We start from the raw sequence: 19,488 nt of genomic DNA, 5'->3' as shown, positions 1-19,488 counted from the left end.
TGATGGCTTTAGGATGTGATGCAGGGATTACAAGGAACAGAATTCCACCCCTATAAGTGTTTTGATTACCTTGCACAATATCTTATATCTTATGTTGAACTTAAGTGCCTTTCAATAGATATGCATGCTCCAATTGCTCTAATCTTCATCCCTCCCTAAGGATTTTCTCCAGACCGATACTTTCTCTTCGTTTACGTACCTTAGATGCTGAAACATCTAAGTTTATGATCCCTGGTCTATAGTATTATTGTACCCAAATAACTATTACTGATATATGTTTTGATTAGAAACTCACTGCATATATACATATGCGTGTCATCAAAGAACATTTATTGCTATTGTCATCGTATGTATTTGTTTTATTGGCCTGAGCCTCTCAATAATGACTGTTATCATGAGGAAAATGTTGAAAACCCCTCACACTGAAGAAGTACCTATGTAAATAATAAAAGGCAAAAGGTAGCAGGCTTTAAACTTGCACCAGTGGCATAGGGTAGCTTCCATATTACTTTGTCTTTCCAATGGATTTGTGTGCCACGTGTGCACATCAGGCCACCAAGAAACACCTCCCAGCAGAGTGTGGTTTGGGGAGAGAGGACCCAAGATAAGATTATGGGAGCTCAAAATCTTATAATTACCAAAGGGCATGAGATGGGGTAGGGAGCTTTCTGAGATCTTGGTTTGCATCACAACTCTCTATATGAACATGATCCAGCCCAGAAGATGCAAACGAAAGAACAAACAGTATTGATTTTCCCTGGTATGTTATGTGGACACCCTTAGCAATAAACACATATTGAAGTCAATTGAGTGGGATGAACAGGATCACAAAAAAGGAGAAATTTTCCAAATGAAAGACACAAAATCAGGGGCATGTTTGGTAGAGACCTGGGGAGTAATTACCTGGCAAGTAATTTGGTGTGGCTGGAGCACAAGGTACCCAGAAAGGGACTAGGGTGAGATAAGTCCACCAAGAATCCTATTGTTGAAAAGCCAGTTTAAAATGGAAGCACACACCCTCTCGGTTCCCTTGCCAATGTGACCTTATAGGAGTAATAAATTTGGATTTTCCTATGCTGGTTATTTATACCATAGAAACTTCTTAATCACTGTCCTCATCCAATATAGTCTCTCGTCTCGGTAAATGGTTTAATGTGATAATTATGCTTCAACTCAAAACATCTCTATTTGGCAGTCAGAGCTGGTTCAGAAGGAGCCTTGGATTAAGAGACAATATGGTAGAAACTCCAAATTTCTAACAAGTAAATTAAATGTAAAGGTGAATAAATTTTTTAAAAAATGGAAAGCCAGTTAATATAACGAATGGATGGAACTGTCTCTTATCTCTAAACTTATCAGTAGAAAACTAGGTTAACGAGCATTTATTAGACACAAGAAGAGTCTCATCATGTGTCATTGTGTTTAACATACAGGAGCTACCTCTATGAGCTTGATACTTGAAACTTTCTGATAATTTTTTTCTATACTCAAAATGCTCACAAAATTGGTGTGATAGCCATTACACAAATTAAGAGAGTGAAGATGGTTTTCCAGCTGGCTTCCCTGCCTCACCTTCGTACTACTGCCATCCTCACTCCAACCCCACCTATCATCTATGCTGTTGCTTTTCAATTCTCCCTCCCTACTACATTACATTGACTGGCTCACTATTGTCCACCACATGAAGTCCAAGATATTATCCATGTTCAAGATCTGTTCTTCTGTCCTTCCCCAACCCCAGAATTTTGCTCTAACTACTTTTCCAGATTTATCTCCCATTGCTCCCCTTCATAGATCTGACACTTAACCCAAAGCTATTGTATGCACTGCACTTTTCATGGGGCTTCCTCTGTCCAGACCTCTGCTTAACCCTTCTCCTGTCAAAATATTTTCTTATTTTTAAAGCCCAGTTCAACTTACATCTTCTTTATGAAGTTGTCTCTGATTTCTAAATGCCTGTAGCACTTTATTAGGAGTAAAAATTAATAGCCAGTTTGACAGAATTCCCACCTGAGCCTACAGGGAATGCAGACTTCTCAGGCTCTGTCTGCCAAGTGGTAGAGCTCCCCAACAGCACAATTGCATAACCTTCCTGCTGGAGGAAAAGAGGACCTGTGATGAGGAGGTTAGTGCAGAGGCTGCTGGGAACAGGCAATGGGAAATGGAGAGAATAGCATGAAGTCTCTCCCAGCCTGGCCGCAGACTTGCTGGTGTCTGGACTCTGGAGAAAGGAGATACTGGGCAAATGCTAATGGAACAGTTTTCACAAGAGAATCTTTAGAGACATGGATGCAAACAATCTTGAATTTGTATCCTTACAGAAGAGTGTAATGTAAAGACAGAGAACGAGACCCTTTTCACTGCTTATCACTGAACACGACTCAGCTTGGCATCTCATGTGCTCTGGCATGCCAGCTGCAGTGGGAGCCCACAGAGCCCAACGGAGCTGCAGGGAACCACATGGGAATGGACTTGCTTGTGAGCTCATGTGAATTCACAGAATCCGGGCCAGATGTGGTGGTGTGTACTTGTAGACCCAGCTACTTGGGAGGCTCTTGCAGGAGGATTACTTGAGCTCAGGAGCTCAATGCCAGCTTGAGCAATCTAGTGAGACCTCATCTCTTTAAAAAAAAATTTCCAGTTTTGGGAAATCCCCCAGAAATATCTAAAGGACACTGTAGATGGCCAAGACCCTGTGTAAATATTCTGGGAGGGAAAGCCTGTAGAATTTGGATTATTACTATTGATTACATTTCTTTTATGTACATGGACAGGTTAAGTCCTAGAAAAACTTGGGTTAATGCTGACATTCATTTATGACTTGATGTGGTTTTAAAACTTATCTCCATTGATGTATCTGATTTGATCACCATAACAACCACTCAAAGTGGCTATTAATATATCCAGATTTTCCCCCATAGCAATGGATTTGAGCATATTTTTTGTGTTTATTGTGGAAAGAGTGTTTATTGTGGAAAGAGTCCAGGACTTGTCAGCAGACCTAAGTTTGAGCTTTTACTCTTCTGCATATGGCTGGGTGATCCTGGATAAATCCCAACCTCTCTGAGCTATAATTCCTTACCTGTAGGACAGGAATAACAATTCCTTTTGTATAGAGATGCTGTAAAATTCTGAGATAATGAAAAAATCCTGTACGATTGTAAGAAATTATTATGGCACATGACTTTATACCATTGCATTCATCTTCTGCCATAAATTGGTTTTTTCTATACATCTCAATACAATAAAAATAATTAGCAGAGCAACCATGCCTTAATCATCCCTGTGTCAGCTTATCTTGCACAGAGTAGGTACTCAGTATGATGGTGTGAAACGTTGCAGGGTGATAAACTTCCCATCTATAATATGAGGCTGGTACAGCGGAGTCAAACTTCAGAATGGCTGGGACTAGATGCCAATCCTGAAAACCTAAGATTATTTATTAGATTAATCAGATATAGAAGAGATTCAGATATAAGAGGTCAAATCAGTTTCCCAGGGACATAATACATGGCTAAGAGAGACAGAACATTAAAGGACAGCGGGGCTGGCAAATGTTTTCTGTAAAGGACCGGAATAGTAAACATTTTAGGCAATGTAGGTCCTATGGTCTCTGTGGCAACTACACAACTTTGCCATTTTTATCGTGAAAGCAGCCACAGACAGTATGTAAGCGAATGGGAGTGACCATATTCCAATATATTGTATTTTAAAAAACAAACAGATGGTGGGCTGCATTTGGCCCATAGGCCCTGGTTGGTCAACTCCTGAGACAGAGGCTTGTCCTTTTGCCAAGGAAGATTTATAACACAAAAAGCCAAAAGTAAAACCAGGTGGTGGCATGAAATGGAAAAGCTGAAATCAATGAGTAAAAGTAAAGCTCTCCACTAAGTTTCAAAAACCAAAGGTAAACAGTATGTAATTGGAGAGAGAAGAGGTTTCACATAAAATGTCTGCTGAACTGGATCGGGGCAAATTTTATTCTGTAAATTTAAAAAGAAGAAAATACTGTGGGGGTGTTTTAGTTTTGGAGGATTTTAGTTGCCTATGGGACAAAGAGTGCCATGTAGCTGCTTAGACTATCAAAGGTGCTCTAAGTCCCATTAATGAAAGCAGAGCATCCAGGACAAACAAGGTGAGCATCCCAGGGGCATGGGGCTGTGTCTGAGTCACCACAGGACCCCTTGCTCCTAGCACAGGGCCTGACATGCAGCAGGTACCCACTGGGAACTCACACTTCCCATGCTGTGCTCTGGCCAGAACAGTTTCATATTTGAGGGTCTCTGTTCCCTGAAAAAAACCAGGGTTTGTTTGCCTGGCGAGTAACAAATAACTCTCCACAAGAACATGAGTTTTGATGAAAAGGAGTGTTTTTTTTTTTTTACTTGTCACAAGCAAGGAGAGCGCTGGGAATACTCTCCAAAGCGGTGTCTCTGAAGGAAAGTGACAGGAGGGTTTTATGGGGTGATGGAGAGGGGAGAGAGTGCATTGGTGCATGTAGGGGAGGGGTCCCAGTGGCGCAGCCGCAGTGAGTCGTCCTGCCAGCACACAGGTCACATGTTACGGTCATGAAGCTATAGCTCCCCCTGGGGTAGTGACTTCAGGATGGTAATGAGGAAAGTTCACTCGGGTTCATCTAGAAGTTGCCGGGGTCTGTCAGAAGCTGGTTCCAGCTGACTAGGTCACCACATTCCACACGGGGCTTGGGAAGAAACAGGCAGCAAGGCAGGAAGCTGTAAAACAAGCTGATTGCTCAAGTTGGTTAAATGTCTACTTTCCCAGGAGACCCTCCCTGTCTGCTTACATCTCCTCTGTGCTATCTCTGTGCTGGATTCAAAAGGGGAAGAGGTGTTTGAGCTAGAAGCTGAAGGAGGTGTCCATGTGAGGAGAGAGGAGGGATGGGGTGAAGAGTGCTCCCACAGAGGGCTGCAGCAGAGTCCATCCAAGATTCTCTGACCAGGCTCACTTCTGCTCTCTTTCCCTTTGAATTAAAATACAGGTTTCTAAAAAATAGGGGCAGGGTGTCATCACACTTTCTAAGAGTCTTCTGCCGGGCGTGGTGGCTCATGCCTGTAATCCCAGCACTTTGGGAGGCCGAGGCGGGCGGATCATGAGGTCAGGAGATCGAGACCATCCTGGCTAACACGGTGAAACCCCGTCTCTACTAAAAATACAAAAAAAAATTAGCCAGGCGTGGTGGCGGGTGCCTGTAGTCCCAGCTACTCGGGAGGCTGAGGCAGGAGAATGGCGTGAACCCGGGAGGCGGAGCTTGCAGTGAGCCCAGGTCACACCACTGCACTCCAGCCTGGGCGACAGAGCGAGACTTCATCTCAAAAAAAAAAAAAAGTCTTCATTTCAGCTTTGTTGTTTGTAAAAATATGCTCCCTTACCTGGATGACAAGAAACAAATGTGCTGACATGTTTAAGGAAAGATTTGGAGTATTTTAAATCAGGCTATGAAGGGACATGAGTTTAAGGAACTGGTAGGTCCATAGTAGGAGTGCTCATAGCCACCAATAATCCCCTTAGGAAGGAACTAATTATGTTTGGAGAGGACGTGTGTGCCTGATCAAATAATTAAAACTAAACTGCTCTCCTTGGAAATGCAAATTAACGAGTGTTAAAGCAACTCGGTTGGTCACATAGATAATAAATAGATGTGTTTTCTCAAGTCTGTTAGGTGGCACTGATTGATTTCCAATTCTGGCTACAACAGGGCCTGAGCGGCTTTTGAAACAAAGATGAGGGGACTGTAAGCCCAGTGGGGACAGCTGTTGAAAGCTTTAAGCCATTACACCCCACCCCCACCGGCTGCTTTTTGCTACTGAGAATAGGAGACCTTGAGGAACCAGATTTGACCTACTGCTGCCCCAAACCCCAGCCCTGCAGGCGTATGAGGGAACGGCGGCACTGTCAACCCTGCTCCTCCAGACAATACCTTCCCTACCACCCAGTGCTGTCAGGTCAAAGAAAATAAGGCACTGGCTGAGCACCAGGAGCCAGATGGACCTTTTGGTGCGGATATGGAGGTGTAGGGGGAAGCAGGGGTACGAGGCCTTGGGGGGCTGACTGGAGTACTGTTACATGAGTTTTTAAAAAGGTTTTGCTCAGCAATTACTTAATAAAAAGTCTTATCAAACAATAAACAAAAAGCCCCAAACTCAGGTTACAAATGTTTTATCATTTTGTCAAAGAACCTGTATTAGTTAAGCACCTATTACACAGAACTTGCTCTTGAGTGGGCCTTTGTAGGTGGGCTGGGAGAAGAAAATTGAATTTCTGCCTTGAAGGAAGTTACATTCTTGTTGCGGGGACAGATTTTAGGTAAACAAAGAGCATGTTCCCAATTCCTTTTTCCTTGCTGGCATCAGGCCCTTTCCTACACCTCTCATCTGGAGGAAAATGATTACCTAGAGCAGGTGTGACAAGTGACATAAGAGGCAGAGAGAAGCCCCACCAGGGCATTGCTGTAGGATCTCATTTAGCCCTCCAGAGGCTGTGTGAGGGAGCCTCTTATCTCCTTGCAGCCCAGGGACCTGAACCTTCAAGAGATGTAGGGTAATGATGCTATCTTGTTCCAAGGGGGGATGCAAGAGGTGGATGAGGTAAGACACAAAGGAACACCTAACAGTGCATAGAACCAATAAGCACTCAGTGAATGCTCCCTCTGATTCCTAGGTAACTTGCCCAAGGCCGCAGACATAGTTGAGGACAGAACCAGGATTCATTCACACCCTGGTTAGCCCAATTAAAAAGCCCCCACCTTTCCTTCCTGGCTGCAGGTGCCTCTTGGGATTCAGTTGCCTTCATCTTCCTCCTCGTCTTCCCTCCTATTTGCGGTCACACATCCAGCCTCTTTCAAGTCCACCCAGAGAGCCTTTTCTTTCCGTGTGTTGGAACGCAGTGTGGACAACTTCCTGGCCTTCCAGTATAAGCAAAGGAGGGAGATGAGCAGAAGCAGGAGCAGGACGAAGGGGCAGATGAACAGGAAATAGAGTAAAGGGGCCGAGGAGCAGATCCTGGAAGGAAGCGTGGGCTCTGCAACGAAGGGAGAAACAAGAGAGTAATTCATCTCCAACTTATTTGTACTAGTCAATTACAAACACTCCTGGGATTTATTGTTATAGGCAAGTATATGTAAAAATAATGGGGCCAAATAGCAGTGGGCCCCTGAAATCATGAGGAGCACAGGACAGAGCACTGGGGGAAGAGAGCTCCTGGAACAGGCTCTTCTAATGCAACAGCCCCTTGCCCTGCGATTTCCAACCACTGGAGGTTCCGATGACCTACTTAAAACTAACAGCCAAAATGAAAAACAAAACAAAAAAGAAAACCTCTCCTTTAATCTTCTTTCTTCAGAAAAGATATCTATAATTCAACCCTCGTTCTCAAGTGTTGCCAGTCCTGAATTTTTAACTGAGTTATTCCCACTGCTGCTCCTCCAACACACAGGCACACACTCTTTCTCACACACACATACACACTCTGCCCTGCACTCTGCACTGTCCTTATAAAACAATCACACCCACAATGAGAAGCCCCTACCCCCGCTGACCCAAGCCTGGCCCTCCCTGTGGGTCTCCTCCTTCCCCGGCCCCCTCCCTCCCACTCCTTTCCTGTGTTGCTCTGGCTGTGGCCACCATCTGACATGCTCCATGCATCTGAGCCTCCAGGTCCTTCTGGCCTAGCTCCGTCACACTTCCTACTCTCTCAGCTCTTCCTACCTTGCTGCAGGCACAGTTCTTCTCTTCCATCCCGTTCTTGCTCAGCCCTTTGTTTAGGCCTCTTTAATTCCCTTTTACTCGTCTCCTTTGTCCACTATAGTTACTTGAGTATGTCTGATAGTGCCATTTGTTTCTATATCCCCTACAGTGCCTAGCACATGTGCTCAGTAACTTTTGCTGATCTGAATTAAATTGGATTGACTGCAACCACATGGGCAAAAGATACTATATAAAGGCATGCTGAAGCATATGATCATCCCGCAGCTGCAGTCCGCCGGGAAGCACTAACAGCAGACACACACGCAGAGCACGCACAAGCAGCCCCAAAGTGGCTCCTGGCCACACAGCCAGGAAAGCAAAGGCCCAGAAGACTGCAAACACCACAGGTTTCAGGAAACAGTCTATTGAAGCAGAAAGACACATGCTTAAAGAGACCAATTACTAAATGTAGTCTTCCAATTACATTTATTTATGACATGATATCTGAAATCAGGGCTGTTCTGAAATATTCAATGCTAACAGTAGCTGTGCTTTTACTGGAAAATTGTAATGACATAAGCAATTTCTTCTTCAAAGGTTAAGCTACAGGATTCATGGGATTATGGATGCTTAGAGATGAAAGAGGTTTAGAGGTCATTTTGACCAACCTCCTGCTGCAAGAATTCCATTTTTGGCATTGCCAATGAATCCTACATGTTAAAGAACATCTCTTTGATGATTGTCAAGAAAGAATCTAGACATTCGCTCACCTCCTGCACTGTGAGCTCCTTGAGGGTAGGGCCTGTGTCTTGTGTGTCTTTTTATCTTCCTCAACTCTTTGTTCACAGGGTCTCAATGGAGCCTGATGAATGAATCAATTGCATGAGTACATTCCACACATGGGAACCCAGGGATGGCTGCCATCATGCTATACAAAGTACAGATCATCACTGAACATTAGGCTGGCAGCTCTGAATGGGGCTGGCAAAGAGCAGCAGAGGTTCATGGCCTGGATTTTCTCTGATCTCATTTGTATCCTTCATCCTAAATTTAGTTTTGTTTTTTGAAATGGTGAGCAATGATAAAGTTAGGTTTTGAATTCTTTATCATCCCTCTGCTCCACATCCTATCTGACCCCTCTTCCAATGACCCTGCTTGACTACAGTTATTCTCCCCCGGTCTTATCTGAGTACATTTGAAGGCCCGTGGCTAGAAGGAAGCATAGACTGCAATGATGCAAGTGAATGGAGCCATGGAGTCCAGGTATTATAAGGACTGGCTGTGAGCATTTGTGCAGAGTAGTGAATGAGCACCTACTGTGTTTCAAAGAGAGCTGAGTTCAAATCCTCAATCTTCAATGTGCTGTTATTGACATTGGATAAGTTACTTATCCTCTCTTAATCATTAGTTTCCTCATCAGCCAAATAGGGATAACAATTTCTAGAGTTGTGATGAGATAATGTATAATAAAGCATCTAACGAAGTGCCTAAAGCATTTGTGGAGTCAGCAAGCAATAAATATTAGCTAGAATGCTACTGAGAAAGCTAAGAAAATCACAGGAAACCTTCTCCCAAGAGAACAGACAGAGAACAGGGCTGGAGCCTACAGATCTCTCTCACAGGGACCCCAGGCTTGGCCATCTTCCTCCACAGGCTCTCTCTCCCTTAGATCTCTAGTTCCCCTGTCCTCAGACCTGGGTGACATTCAGCAAAGACTGAAATGATTACTTAGGAGGCCCTGGCTTCCTTTTCTACTCATGGGAGGCAGAGAATTGTGAGGTGAGAGTCCACAGCACCAGGTATTACAGTTGCTAGAATGGTGGGGTAATGATGGCGAGATGGGGCCACTACACAGGAGGTGGAAATAAATCTGCTACTCTGCTTTTCAGCATGAAGGAACAGCCAGAGGGCTTGGCTATCTTGGTGGGGAAGAGGCTGCCCAGCTTAGTGCAATCTGCCATCAAAGGATGGCAAGGTGTGCCCCTTACCATGCTGAAGTGGCCAACAGCTAGCAACTGTTAGTGCCTGTGCTGTTAAATCACCTCTCCTGGGAGGCCAGTGTTTGCTCTGGATCCCACAGTCACCATTTCCCACCTTCTGCCTCTCACCCATATCTGGATTAGAATTAGTGGCATTCAAACCATTAAGGTTTGGCATTTTGAATCAATCTAAGTAAGTGCCCAATGCTCAAAGTACAAGGTCTTCAAAACAAAGCCAAAAATGTAATGAGAGCACTTCATCATGAGGCTTAGTTTAGAACGTGCTTCCACCCACAGCCAAGCACAGCAAAAGGAGCACTCCTTTTTGATATTTCCTCAGAGACACTGACTTCAGAAGAAAAGAGGTGTGAGATAAAGAGGGGGCTGCCAACTCTTCCCCACTACCCAACCCCAAACATGCAGCCATGTGGGAGTTGGCTCTTGCCAAGAAATAAAAGTAGGGTAAGGTAACCTGATAACAAGTGCATCCCAGAATAAGTGAATCACTGACAGCATCCTGTTTCAACCCAACTGAAGACGTGCCTGCTCATTCTTTCATTAAGCATTTGTTGAATGCCATGTGCTAGGCCTTGCTGGAGGCACTGGGAAGCACAGGTAAGTAGCTTGGCATCTCCAAATACTTCAGTGTGGTAGAGACACACAGCTCCTTCAAGAATCCACTTCCTTACCTTCCCTTCTCCCCTTTCCCTTTCTCTCTTTCTCTTTCTCTTTCTTCCTTTCTTTCTTTCTTTCTTTTTCTCTTTCTTTCTCTGTCTCTTTCTCTCTCTCTCTGTTTGTTTGTTTGTTTGTTTTTTTGACAGTGTCTTGCTCTGTCATCCAGACTGGAGCAAAGTGGCATGATCATGGCTTACTGCAGCCTTGACCTCCAAACTCAAGCAATCCTCCCATCTCAGCCTTTTGAGTAGCAAGTACTACAGGCGTGCATCAACCATGTGTCTAATTTTTAAATTTTTTGTAGAGACAGGGGTCTCAAACTCCTGGGCTCAAGTAATCCTCCCACCTCAGCCTCCCAAAGTGCTGGGATTACAGATGGGAGCCATCACATCTGGCCCAAGGATCTAATTTCTAAATAGACCTTTACCCAAATAAAAGCTGGGAAATAGTAACAAGTAGCACACTACTACAGATAATCCAGTTCCCAGGAAGCCTTATAGCCTGGCCTATCAATTAATCACAGACAATTCTCTAGAATAAGACATTTAATGTCTAGGGTCTAAGGGTAAGGTAAAAAGACTGAGGAAGCTGTTGTCTCTGCCATAGCTTAGTCACTGATAAGGAAATAAGATAGAGAAGAAAAGGCAAGGTCCATTCTCCGAGAAAATGTCTCTTAACTTTCCTGCCTTCACTTGAGCCACATGCTCTACAGTCCTATTGTGTGGTTCTAAAACCAGCCCAAGCTGGGATAGCCAGATAGAGAGCATGGAAAACCATCTGTTAAGTGACCATAGGTAGCATATTATATTTGAACTGGATCTTGATAACACATAGACCTGGTACTCAACAGGAGTGCAATTACACAGTGATTCAGTAAACATTTAAGCATCCCCTATGTGCCAGGCACTGTGCTAGTGCTACTAATGAGACACTCATTATCTTTGCCTATAGTATAGTCTAGCAGTGTGACAGATGTTAAACAGGTAACTGCAGGTGTGGGGGCTAAAAGAATAAGGGAAGTCTCTGAGGAGGTGGCAGTTAAGTTGCTGGATGAAGGATGAGAGTGTTGACCAGGGAAAGATGGCATGGAGGAGCATTCCAGGAAGGAGATGGTGCATGCATGGTGAGATGTTGGACTGACAGTCGTATCTACTCTTCTATTAATCTTTTTCTTCCTTCCTTCATTCCTTCTTTCTTTCTTTCTTTTTTCTTCTTTCTTTCTTTTTTTCTTCTTTCTTTCTTTCAGATGTTGGACTGTCAGTCGTATCTACTCTTTCTTTCCTTCTTTCTATCTTTCTTTCTTTCTTTCTGATGTTGGACTGTCAGTTGTATCTACTCTTCTATTAACCTACCTTCCTTCCTTCCTTACTCTCTCTCTCTCTTTCTTTCTTTTCTTTCTGCTGGCTTTCTCCCCTCTAAAACATAAATGTGCTCAAATCTGTATCATCTTCAAACCAAAACAGCAAAAAAGCAAAACTAAAATACTTTCACTTTTTTTTGACAACTTTTGCCATTTTATTGTCTTCTCTCTTCCCCTTGACATCAAAGCTCTTGAAAGAGCAATCTGCATTGCTGTGCCCACTCTCCCCTCAACTTGCTGCAGTCTGACTTCCCTGATAACTTTTCTGTAATTGTCTCATAATGTCAAATCCAATGGATACTTTCCCACTGTTACCTTAATCAACCTCTTTGCAAGAGCTGAGTCTGTCGACTCTCCTCACCCTCTTGATGCCCTCTCTGCCTTTAGTGTCTGTGGTACCACCAAATCCTGATTCCCTTCCCAGCTCTCCATCACTCCTATCAGTCTCCTTCACAGGCTCTCCACTCCCTCAGAAATGGCAATTTATGCCAGAGCTCCACCCTTGGGCATCATTATTGGCTACCTATGGATGACTTCTAATCTACAACTCTGGTGCAGATCCCATTTGGCAGTCTTGATGTCTATTGGACAGATCTTTATCAATAACTCACAGTTACTCTGAACTCAGTTCCAGCCCAACTTATTCAAAACTGAACTAATCTTCCCCTCCAAACCCCTCTAATATATTACCTTGCTTGGTAAATGACCCCACTATCCATCTAAGCTAGAATCCAAATGTTAATCCTTAATTCTCTCCTTCTGCTCCTTTGCCCTCTATATACAATGAATCAGCCTCTAAATCCTGAAGATTACACCTCCTAATACCTAATGCCTGTTCTTTTCTTAGTCGTCATGGGTACTGCCTTAGCTCAGGCCTTCATCTTTCCCCAGTTGGGTTTCCGTAATTTCATATACTACTTGCACTGTACTGTGGACCTCCCCTCCAATTCATTTATTTTATTTTATTTATTTATTTATTTATTTTGAGACAGAGTTTTGCTCTTGTTGCCCAAGGCTGGAGTGCAATGGCATGATCTCGGCTCACCGCAACCTTCCCCTCCTGGGTTCAAGCGATTCTCCTGCCTCAGCCTCCCGAGTAGCTGGGATTACAGGCATGGGCCACCATGCCCGGCTAATTTTTTGGATTTTTAGTACAGACAGGGTTTCACCATGTTGGTCAGGCTGGTCTCAAACTCCCAACGTCAGGTGATCCGCCCGCCTTGGCCTCCCAAAGTGCTGGGATTACAGGCATGAGCCACTGTGCCCGACCTCCAATTCATTTTAATGTGGGAACTTTCTAAAAGGAAAATCTGATCATGTCACTCCCCTGCTTAAACTTTTTCAATGACACTCAATCACTGTCATGATAAAGTTCTTCCTTCTTAGCTTCATACTCTAGACACATTTGGGATCTATCATCTGTTCCTTTCCCTCCTCACTGGTCTCATCTCTTGCCACTGTACCATAGAGACTGCAGTTCCTGCCATTCTCAGTGACCAGGAGTTCCCCGAATATAACATGAAATTTTACATCTTATTATCATCTTGCATACTCTTTCATGTTCCTAAAATATGTTTCTTCCTTTTCATGAGCCCCAGACTCTGGGGAACCTTCCCAGATCATCTCCCTACCTAGCCCTTCACCCCAGCCCTGCCTCTGTTGTTCCTCTAGTCTACTGGAAATACTTCTTTGATGACACCTGTTATGTTGAACTTGATTTCTCCCACTGGATTCCAAGCTCGGTGGGAACAGACTCTGTCATGTACACTTTTGTGGCCTCAGAACCTGATATAGTTATTTATTAAACAAGTGTCATTATTTTGTCACATAGATGTACACATGTAGGTATGTGTGTACCTGTGTGTATATGTATGTGCCCCGGGTTTGGAGGCATAAGGGGAAAAGGAGATTACATTTGCTGAGCACTGACAATGTGCCAGGCACTGTACTGGATACTTTATACATATTTATATTGTGATCTTCATTTTATAGAAAGCTGAGGCTCACAGCAAGTAACCAGAGTATGATTTCATAGCTGGTATTGGTAGTAGAGCTGTGATTTGAGCCTAGGCTGGTCTGATTCCAGCCCCTGGGAATTTTTATCACCCCACACTGCCTCCCTGACTACCAGGAAGGAACAGCCAGGTGAAGGAGCCCAGATGGTACATTACAGGGATTTCCTTGGAAATCCTCAACATTAATTACCCTCAAAACCCTCAGTTTGTCATGACAAAGGTTTTCTGAAGAATACGAAGGCCACTCAATTTTTTAATGTTTTCTTTCCAGGTTTATCTTTTAAAAACCATATACCTGTTTTACAAGGATCTCACAAAGATTAACAATATGTATGCTATGAAGGATCCCATCTGCCTCAGAGAAGATACGCTTTTCATCACAGACTGTATACTTTTTACAGTTCTTATCTATTTATTCTACTGCAAAAACTGCCGATTCTACAGAGCCTATTAATTTCACTGGGAAAACATGTACGGAATGTGCTCATGAGTATGGGACTTCCTGTAATTGTTGGAAAGAAGAAAAAGGCTGATAGAAAAAACATTTTGGCCTGGCACTCAGGAGAAAACTTCTGCTGAGGAATGAACAGGGACAAACAATGATGGACCACCTCAAGGAACAAATCGGATAGCTTCGACTTCCCCTCTGGAAGCCCTGCTGCGCTGGGATGCACCTATCCCTACTTCTTAGATGTTCCCATATGTTCTCAACAGCATTCTGTCCCTCCCAAGGAGTGTCACTAAAGCTAGCTGGTCTCTTAGGATTGTTACCTTTATTGATGATTTTCCCTTTATGCTTCCTGGTGTCTGGCACCAAGACCACACCCCTACTTCTCCAATGGCCCTTTCCCTCAGTAAGCTTAGCTTATTGCTCACCTCCCACCTTCTCCCTGAACCCCAGCAGAAAGACATGGACCTGTCAGATGCTCCCGATATTTAAGTGTCTATGCCAAAATCTCATGTGGACCTTGTTTGTTCAAATGAGTTACTGTTGAGAGAGACAGCAAAGTCATCTTCTTTAGGGAACCTGAAAATTGTCTTCAGTCTGAAAATTGTCTTCAGAAGAAGGAGCAAAAGATAGGTGAGAGGGAGAGCATAAGAGGAGAGCCATGTATTCTCCTGACCATGAGCTCGCGGTAGATAAACCCCTGGTTACCTGAAGGCAGCACCGTGAGCGCCATCCGCTGTGACTCATCGGATGCTTGATTAATCCACTTGCTTGGGTGTCCATGGAGCTGCCACTCTGCCACCCTACACCAGTACATTCCTGCATCCTCCATCTCCACCTGATGAAGCTTCAGGACAAAGTCTGTAGAGGATGAACGGTAACAGTGCAGGTGCCTCCTGAGCCCCTCTTCCCCATACTCCAGCAAGCCATCATGTTGCAAGTGCACCAGCAATTTACTTCCAGAGTTTTCTCTGTTCCAGTACCACATCACAGAGTACAGAGTGGCTGAGCTGCCTACACTCTCCAGGCTGCAGCGGATGGCCACTTCTCTGTGCTCAGTCACATTTTCGGTCCAGTACACTTTGGAGACACGTACCTTACTTCCTAGAAAATAAAATGGCAGTAAATTAGAGAATGCAGACTTTCAGATTGGATACCACCTCTGAAAAATCTAGTTCTCACTGGGAAGATCGTATATTCTTTAGACATCAGTGCATTCATTTTATTTTTTTTATTATTTTTATTTTTTGAGACAGAGTCTTGCTCTGTCACCCAGGCCAGAGTGCAGTGGCATGATCTCAGCTCACTGCAACCACTGCCTCCTGGGTTCAAGCAATTCTCCTGCCTCAGCCTCCCAAGTGGCTGGGATTACAGGCGTGTGCCACCATGCCCAGCTGATTTTTGTATTTTTAGTAGAGACGGGGTTTCACCATGTTGGCCAGATTGCTCTTGAGCTCCTGGCTTCAAGTGATCTGCCCACCTCAGCCTCCCAAAGCGTTGGGATTACAGGCATGAGCCACCACGTCCAGCCACATTCATTTTAATTCTTGTCCTTGATCCCTGTTTTTCTCTCACATTTGCCAGGACATTCTCTGCTAGGAATCAAACCAGCCCCTTTCCTTCTTTAGCCCAACTGCTTGCCTGCTGGATCCTGCCATTGAAAACTACACAGCTTCTGCAGGGCCCTCTGCCTGCTGCTTTTACTTATCCTTGATTCACTCCTCCTCTACTTCCCAAAGTGGTCGTTCACAACTTTTAGCAGCTCCCTCAAGCCATGTATTCCACCAGTACCCCTCATTCTTAGCAAATTACTCTCCTCCCATACACCCAGATATTATCTTGGGTGTAAACACAGAGAGAGAGGACGCCATCCAAGAGACTGAACATTTTGATGCAAGTGTTAGAAAGCCATCCATGGGAGCTATTTAGATGATTGGATTAGACTGAGTTTTAAAGAGATTTTGACATTTACTTTTTTTCCCCTCGCTAACCAGCAGGTGCGGATTTAGAATGACAGCCAAAGTAGTTACAAACAAAATAAAGAAATTATAGTGTGCATTACATTTTCAATTCCACTACAAACACTTTCATTTATTTATTTATTTATTTTTATTTTATTTATTTATTTTTTGAGACAGAGTCTCGCTCTGTCGCCCAGGCTAGAGTGCAGTGGCACGATCTCGGCTCACCGCAACCTCTGCCTCCTGGGTTCAAGCGATTATCCTGCCTCAGCCTCCCGAGCAGTTGGGATTACAGGCATGGGCCACCATGCCTGGCTAATTTTTGTATTTTTAGTAGAGACAGGGTTTCACCATGTTGGCCAGGCTGGTCTCGAACTCCTGACCTCAGGTGATCCGCCTGCCTTGGCCTCCCAAAGTGCTGGGATTATAGGCATGAGCCACTGTGCCTGACTCAAACACATTTATTAATCTGTCTTTAAGAGAATAATTCTGTCTGACCTTGGACTCTTTCTTAGTTACCATTTTTACTCTCCCCTTTCCTTCATGGAGTAGCACGTGGAATATTAGCACATGGAATACTGTTGCTATTTCCTTGCCTCAAATTACTTCCTACTTTATTGTGATCTGGCTTCCAATCCCATCACTTTACTTGGCCAGGGCCCAATTTCCCAGTTCAAGGGACCCTCTAGTCCTTTTCTGTCCTCTATGTGGTTTTTGTTACTGGAGTCCAATTTCTCCTTGAAATTGACTTCTTTTCTTCCAACCTCAGAGAAAATATCCCCCTTACAACTCTGACCAGTCATTCTCAGCATCTTTCTGGGGCCTCTTGGTTAACTTGTTCCCTAAATGACGTGCACAACCGGAAGTCCACAGCCACACCAAGCCCACAGGTATGTTCTGCTTGACACTTGCAGTATTTTAAGAGAACTGGGCTGGGCGCAGTGGCTCACGCCTGTAATCCCAGCACTTTGGGAGGCCAAGGCAGGTGGATCACCTGAGGTCAGGAGTTCGAGACCAGCCTGGCCAACATAGTGAAACCCTGTCTCTACTAAAATTACAAAAATTAGCCAGGCATGGTGGCGCACGCCTGTAGTCCCAGCTACTCTGGAGGCTGAGGCAGGAGAATTGCTTGAACCCAGGAGGAGGAGGTTGCAGTGAGCTAAGATCATACCACTGACTCCAGCCTGAGCAACAGAGCAAGACTCCGTCTAAAAAAAAAAAAAAAAAAAGAAGAAGTGAATTAGTTGTGGACATTCTCAAACTGGGAGATGTCACCAAAAAAGATTTTAGGCATCTCTAGATATGCAAAAATATCTGACAACACGGAGCCCACATTTCTACATGGGAAGCACTTGAGCTAAGCGGTGGCTGCCTCCTGAAGAGGGCCATGCACATGTGGTCAAGAGTCTGGCGTGGATGACTGGGAGACAGAATGCCAATCACACAGATGGGAAATACAGAAGTACAAATGAGCATGGTGAGATGGCAGAGATGCTAAGTGCAATTTAGGGCATGCTGAGTATGGGGGCATCCAAGTAGAAATGTACAGCAGGCAGTTTGGTATGAAGGCTTGGAGCTCAGGAGATCAGGGCTAAGCACAAAATCTCAGAGTTATCATCTAGAAGGTGGTAGCTGAAACCAGGGCAGTGTTTAAGAAATTCTGAGGAAAGCAGAGAATAAGAAGCAAAACAGGCCCAGGATCTATCCCTGAGGAACACACACATTTAGCAGGGAGAAGAAGGGGCTTGAAGAACATACAGAAGGGAAGCCAGAGGGCAGGAAGAGACCCCAAACCAAGCTGCTGTTTTGCCCTTGTTGTCCCACCAGACTAGGAGCTCCTTAAGGGCCAGGGCTGTGCCTTCTTTATCTTTGTATTCCATTGCCTAATACATAGTAATGCTCAATTATCATCTAATTTTTTTTAATGTTACCTTGAAAATAGTATTTCAAGCACCAAATTAGATCAACTTCTCTGCATTGTGCTGTTGGATCTTGGCCAGTTCCCGAACCTTGGTTGTGACGTTCATTTAATTTTAATCAACACTGGAGGTGACCTAACCTATGCTGAGAGACCTAATCAACCCTGCCCACATTTAGACAGTGGCACTCTTAGACCAGTGCGGAACTTCCATTACATTTTTAAAGATCTCCTGAGGAAGAGGAGACTCCCTCAGTAAGCCATTCCAACAGTTAACTACTCTTATTTGCCTTATGTTTAGGCAGCTAAATGTTGAGAAGCAATTTCTCCACACATCCCCATAGAGTTGTACAGTTTCTGTTCACAGTGGGAGAAATATGCTTCGTATTACTCTTTCTCTGCCAAATTACAGTAGAGCCCCACTGGAATGACACAGCTTGTTATTATAGAGATCTGGAGATACGATACCCTGGGTAGCTGCACAGACCAGGCTGCCAGGCTGAGAAGCAAACCAATCAAAGGGATATTGCTCCTACCTCAGCTCCCCAGAACCTCAGATTGGATCGCCTTAAGTGACCTCCCCTCCTTTGGTGGACTACCCGGTCTTGCAGTCGTGTGTAGGTAGATACTGTTCCTATGACTTTAGGTCATATTTTTACTTCCACATAATCACTCCATAGAACAGCTGCCCAAGAGAAAACAGCCGTCAGACAGACAGACATTGTGAGGATACACTCGCAAGGTTTACCTGTGGGCTTGAGTTTCAATTCTGTTAGTCCTGACTTCTTTTCTCCAAGCTTGTGCCAAGTGCCATTTGTAGACAGGAGCCATTCCTCCACAGCACAGTGATATTTGCCTCGATCACTGTCTTCCACATTCAGAATGTGCAGCTGAAATAAGTCTTGGGAAACCTTCTCAGTATGAAATTTTTGTTTTCTCTGTGGGGTGTGAAACTCATCCCCAGTTCTTATAACATTGGTTTGGTCCATCTCCAGGATCTTTAGCCAGGAGGCATTAGTGGAAACAGGAGAAAAATACCAAATAATGGCTAACTGAAGGTTTCCACTGGACCGGGACAAGATGCTACATTCTATATCAGTGTTGGAGTTGATGGAGAGCTCTTGGACTTGACTCCTTGAATTCACTTTTAGCTTGCTCTCTAAATTTAAAAAAATGAAACAGTTACTTTGCTATGAAATAGAAAGTTAAGGTAGTAGAGACATTAGAGGTCAAGTATGACACTGCATCCTCCCGCCATCATATGGGTGAACTCTCTCTACAGTAGCCCCACTCACTGCTCATCCAGCTTTTGAACAGCATCACTAGCTGACAAGGAAGCCCATTTCATCTCTGGACAGCTCTGCCCCTCCAGAATGCTTTCTGATATCAAGTTGAACTTTATCTCTTCATAACTTCCATCCACTATTCC

General features: G+C 44.2%; 1 protein-coding gene across 2 annotated transcripts in view; it reads right to left on the bottom strand.

Annotated features, from left to right (window-relative positions):
* Nucleotides 1-4,352: 4,352 nt before the first annotated feature.
* Nucleotides 4,353-19,488, bottom strand: part of CD101 (CD101 molecule) — a 45,932-nt gene continuing 30,796 nt past the window's right edge. Inside the window, exons 8-11 of one of the 2 annotated variants that reach the window (XM_016924918.4) lie at nt 18,808-19,218; nt 14,889-15,284; nt 6,764-7,038; nt 4,353-4,733 (exon numbers count right to left, since the gene is read on the bottom strand). In XM_016924918.4, the coding sequence (XP_016780407.4) occupies nt 6,797-7,038; nt 14,889-15,284; nt 18,808-19,218 (1,049 nt within the window). In that variant the 3' untranslated portion in view covers nt 4,353-4,733; nt 6,764-6,796. Of the gene's footprint in view, nt 4,746-6,763; nt 7,039-14,888; nt 15,285-18,807; nt 19,219-19,488 lie in introns of both variants that reach the window. The other variant, XM_016924931.4, reaches the window with a different exon arrangement.

The sequence above is a fragment of the Pan troglodytes genome, chromosome 1 (assembly GCF_028858775.2).
Source record: "Pan troglodytes isolate AG18354 chromosome 1, NHGRI_mPanTro3-v2.0_pri, whole genome shotgun sequence".
Lineage (NCBI taxonomy): Eukaryota > Metazoa > Chordata > Mammalia > Primates > Hominidae > Pan > Pan troglodytes.
This window is presented reverse-complemented; position numbering and strand designations above follow the sequence as displayed.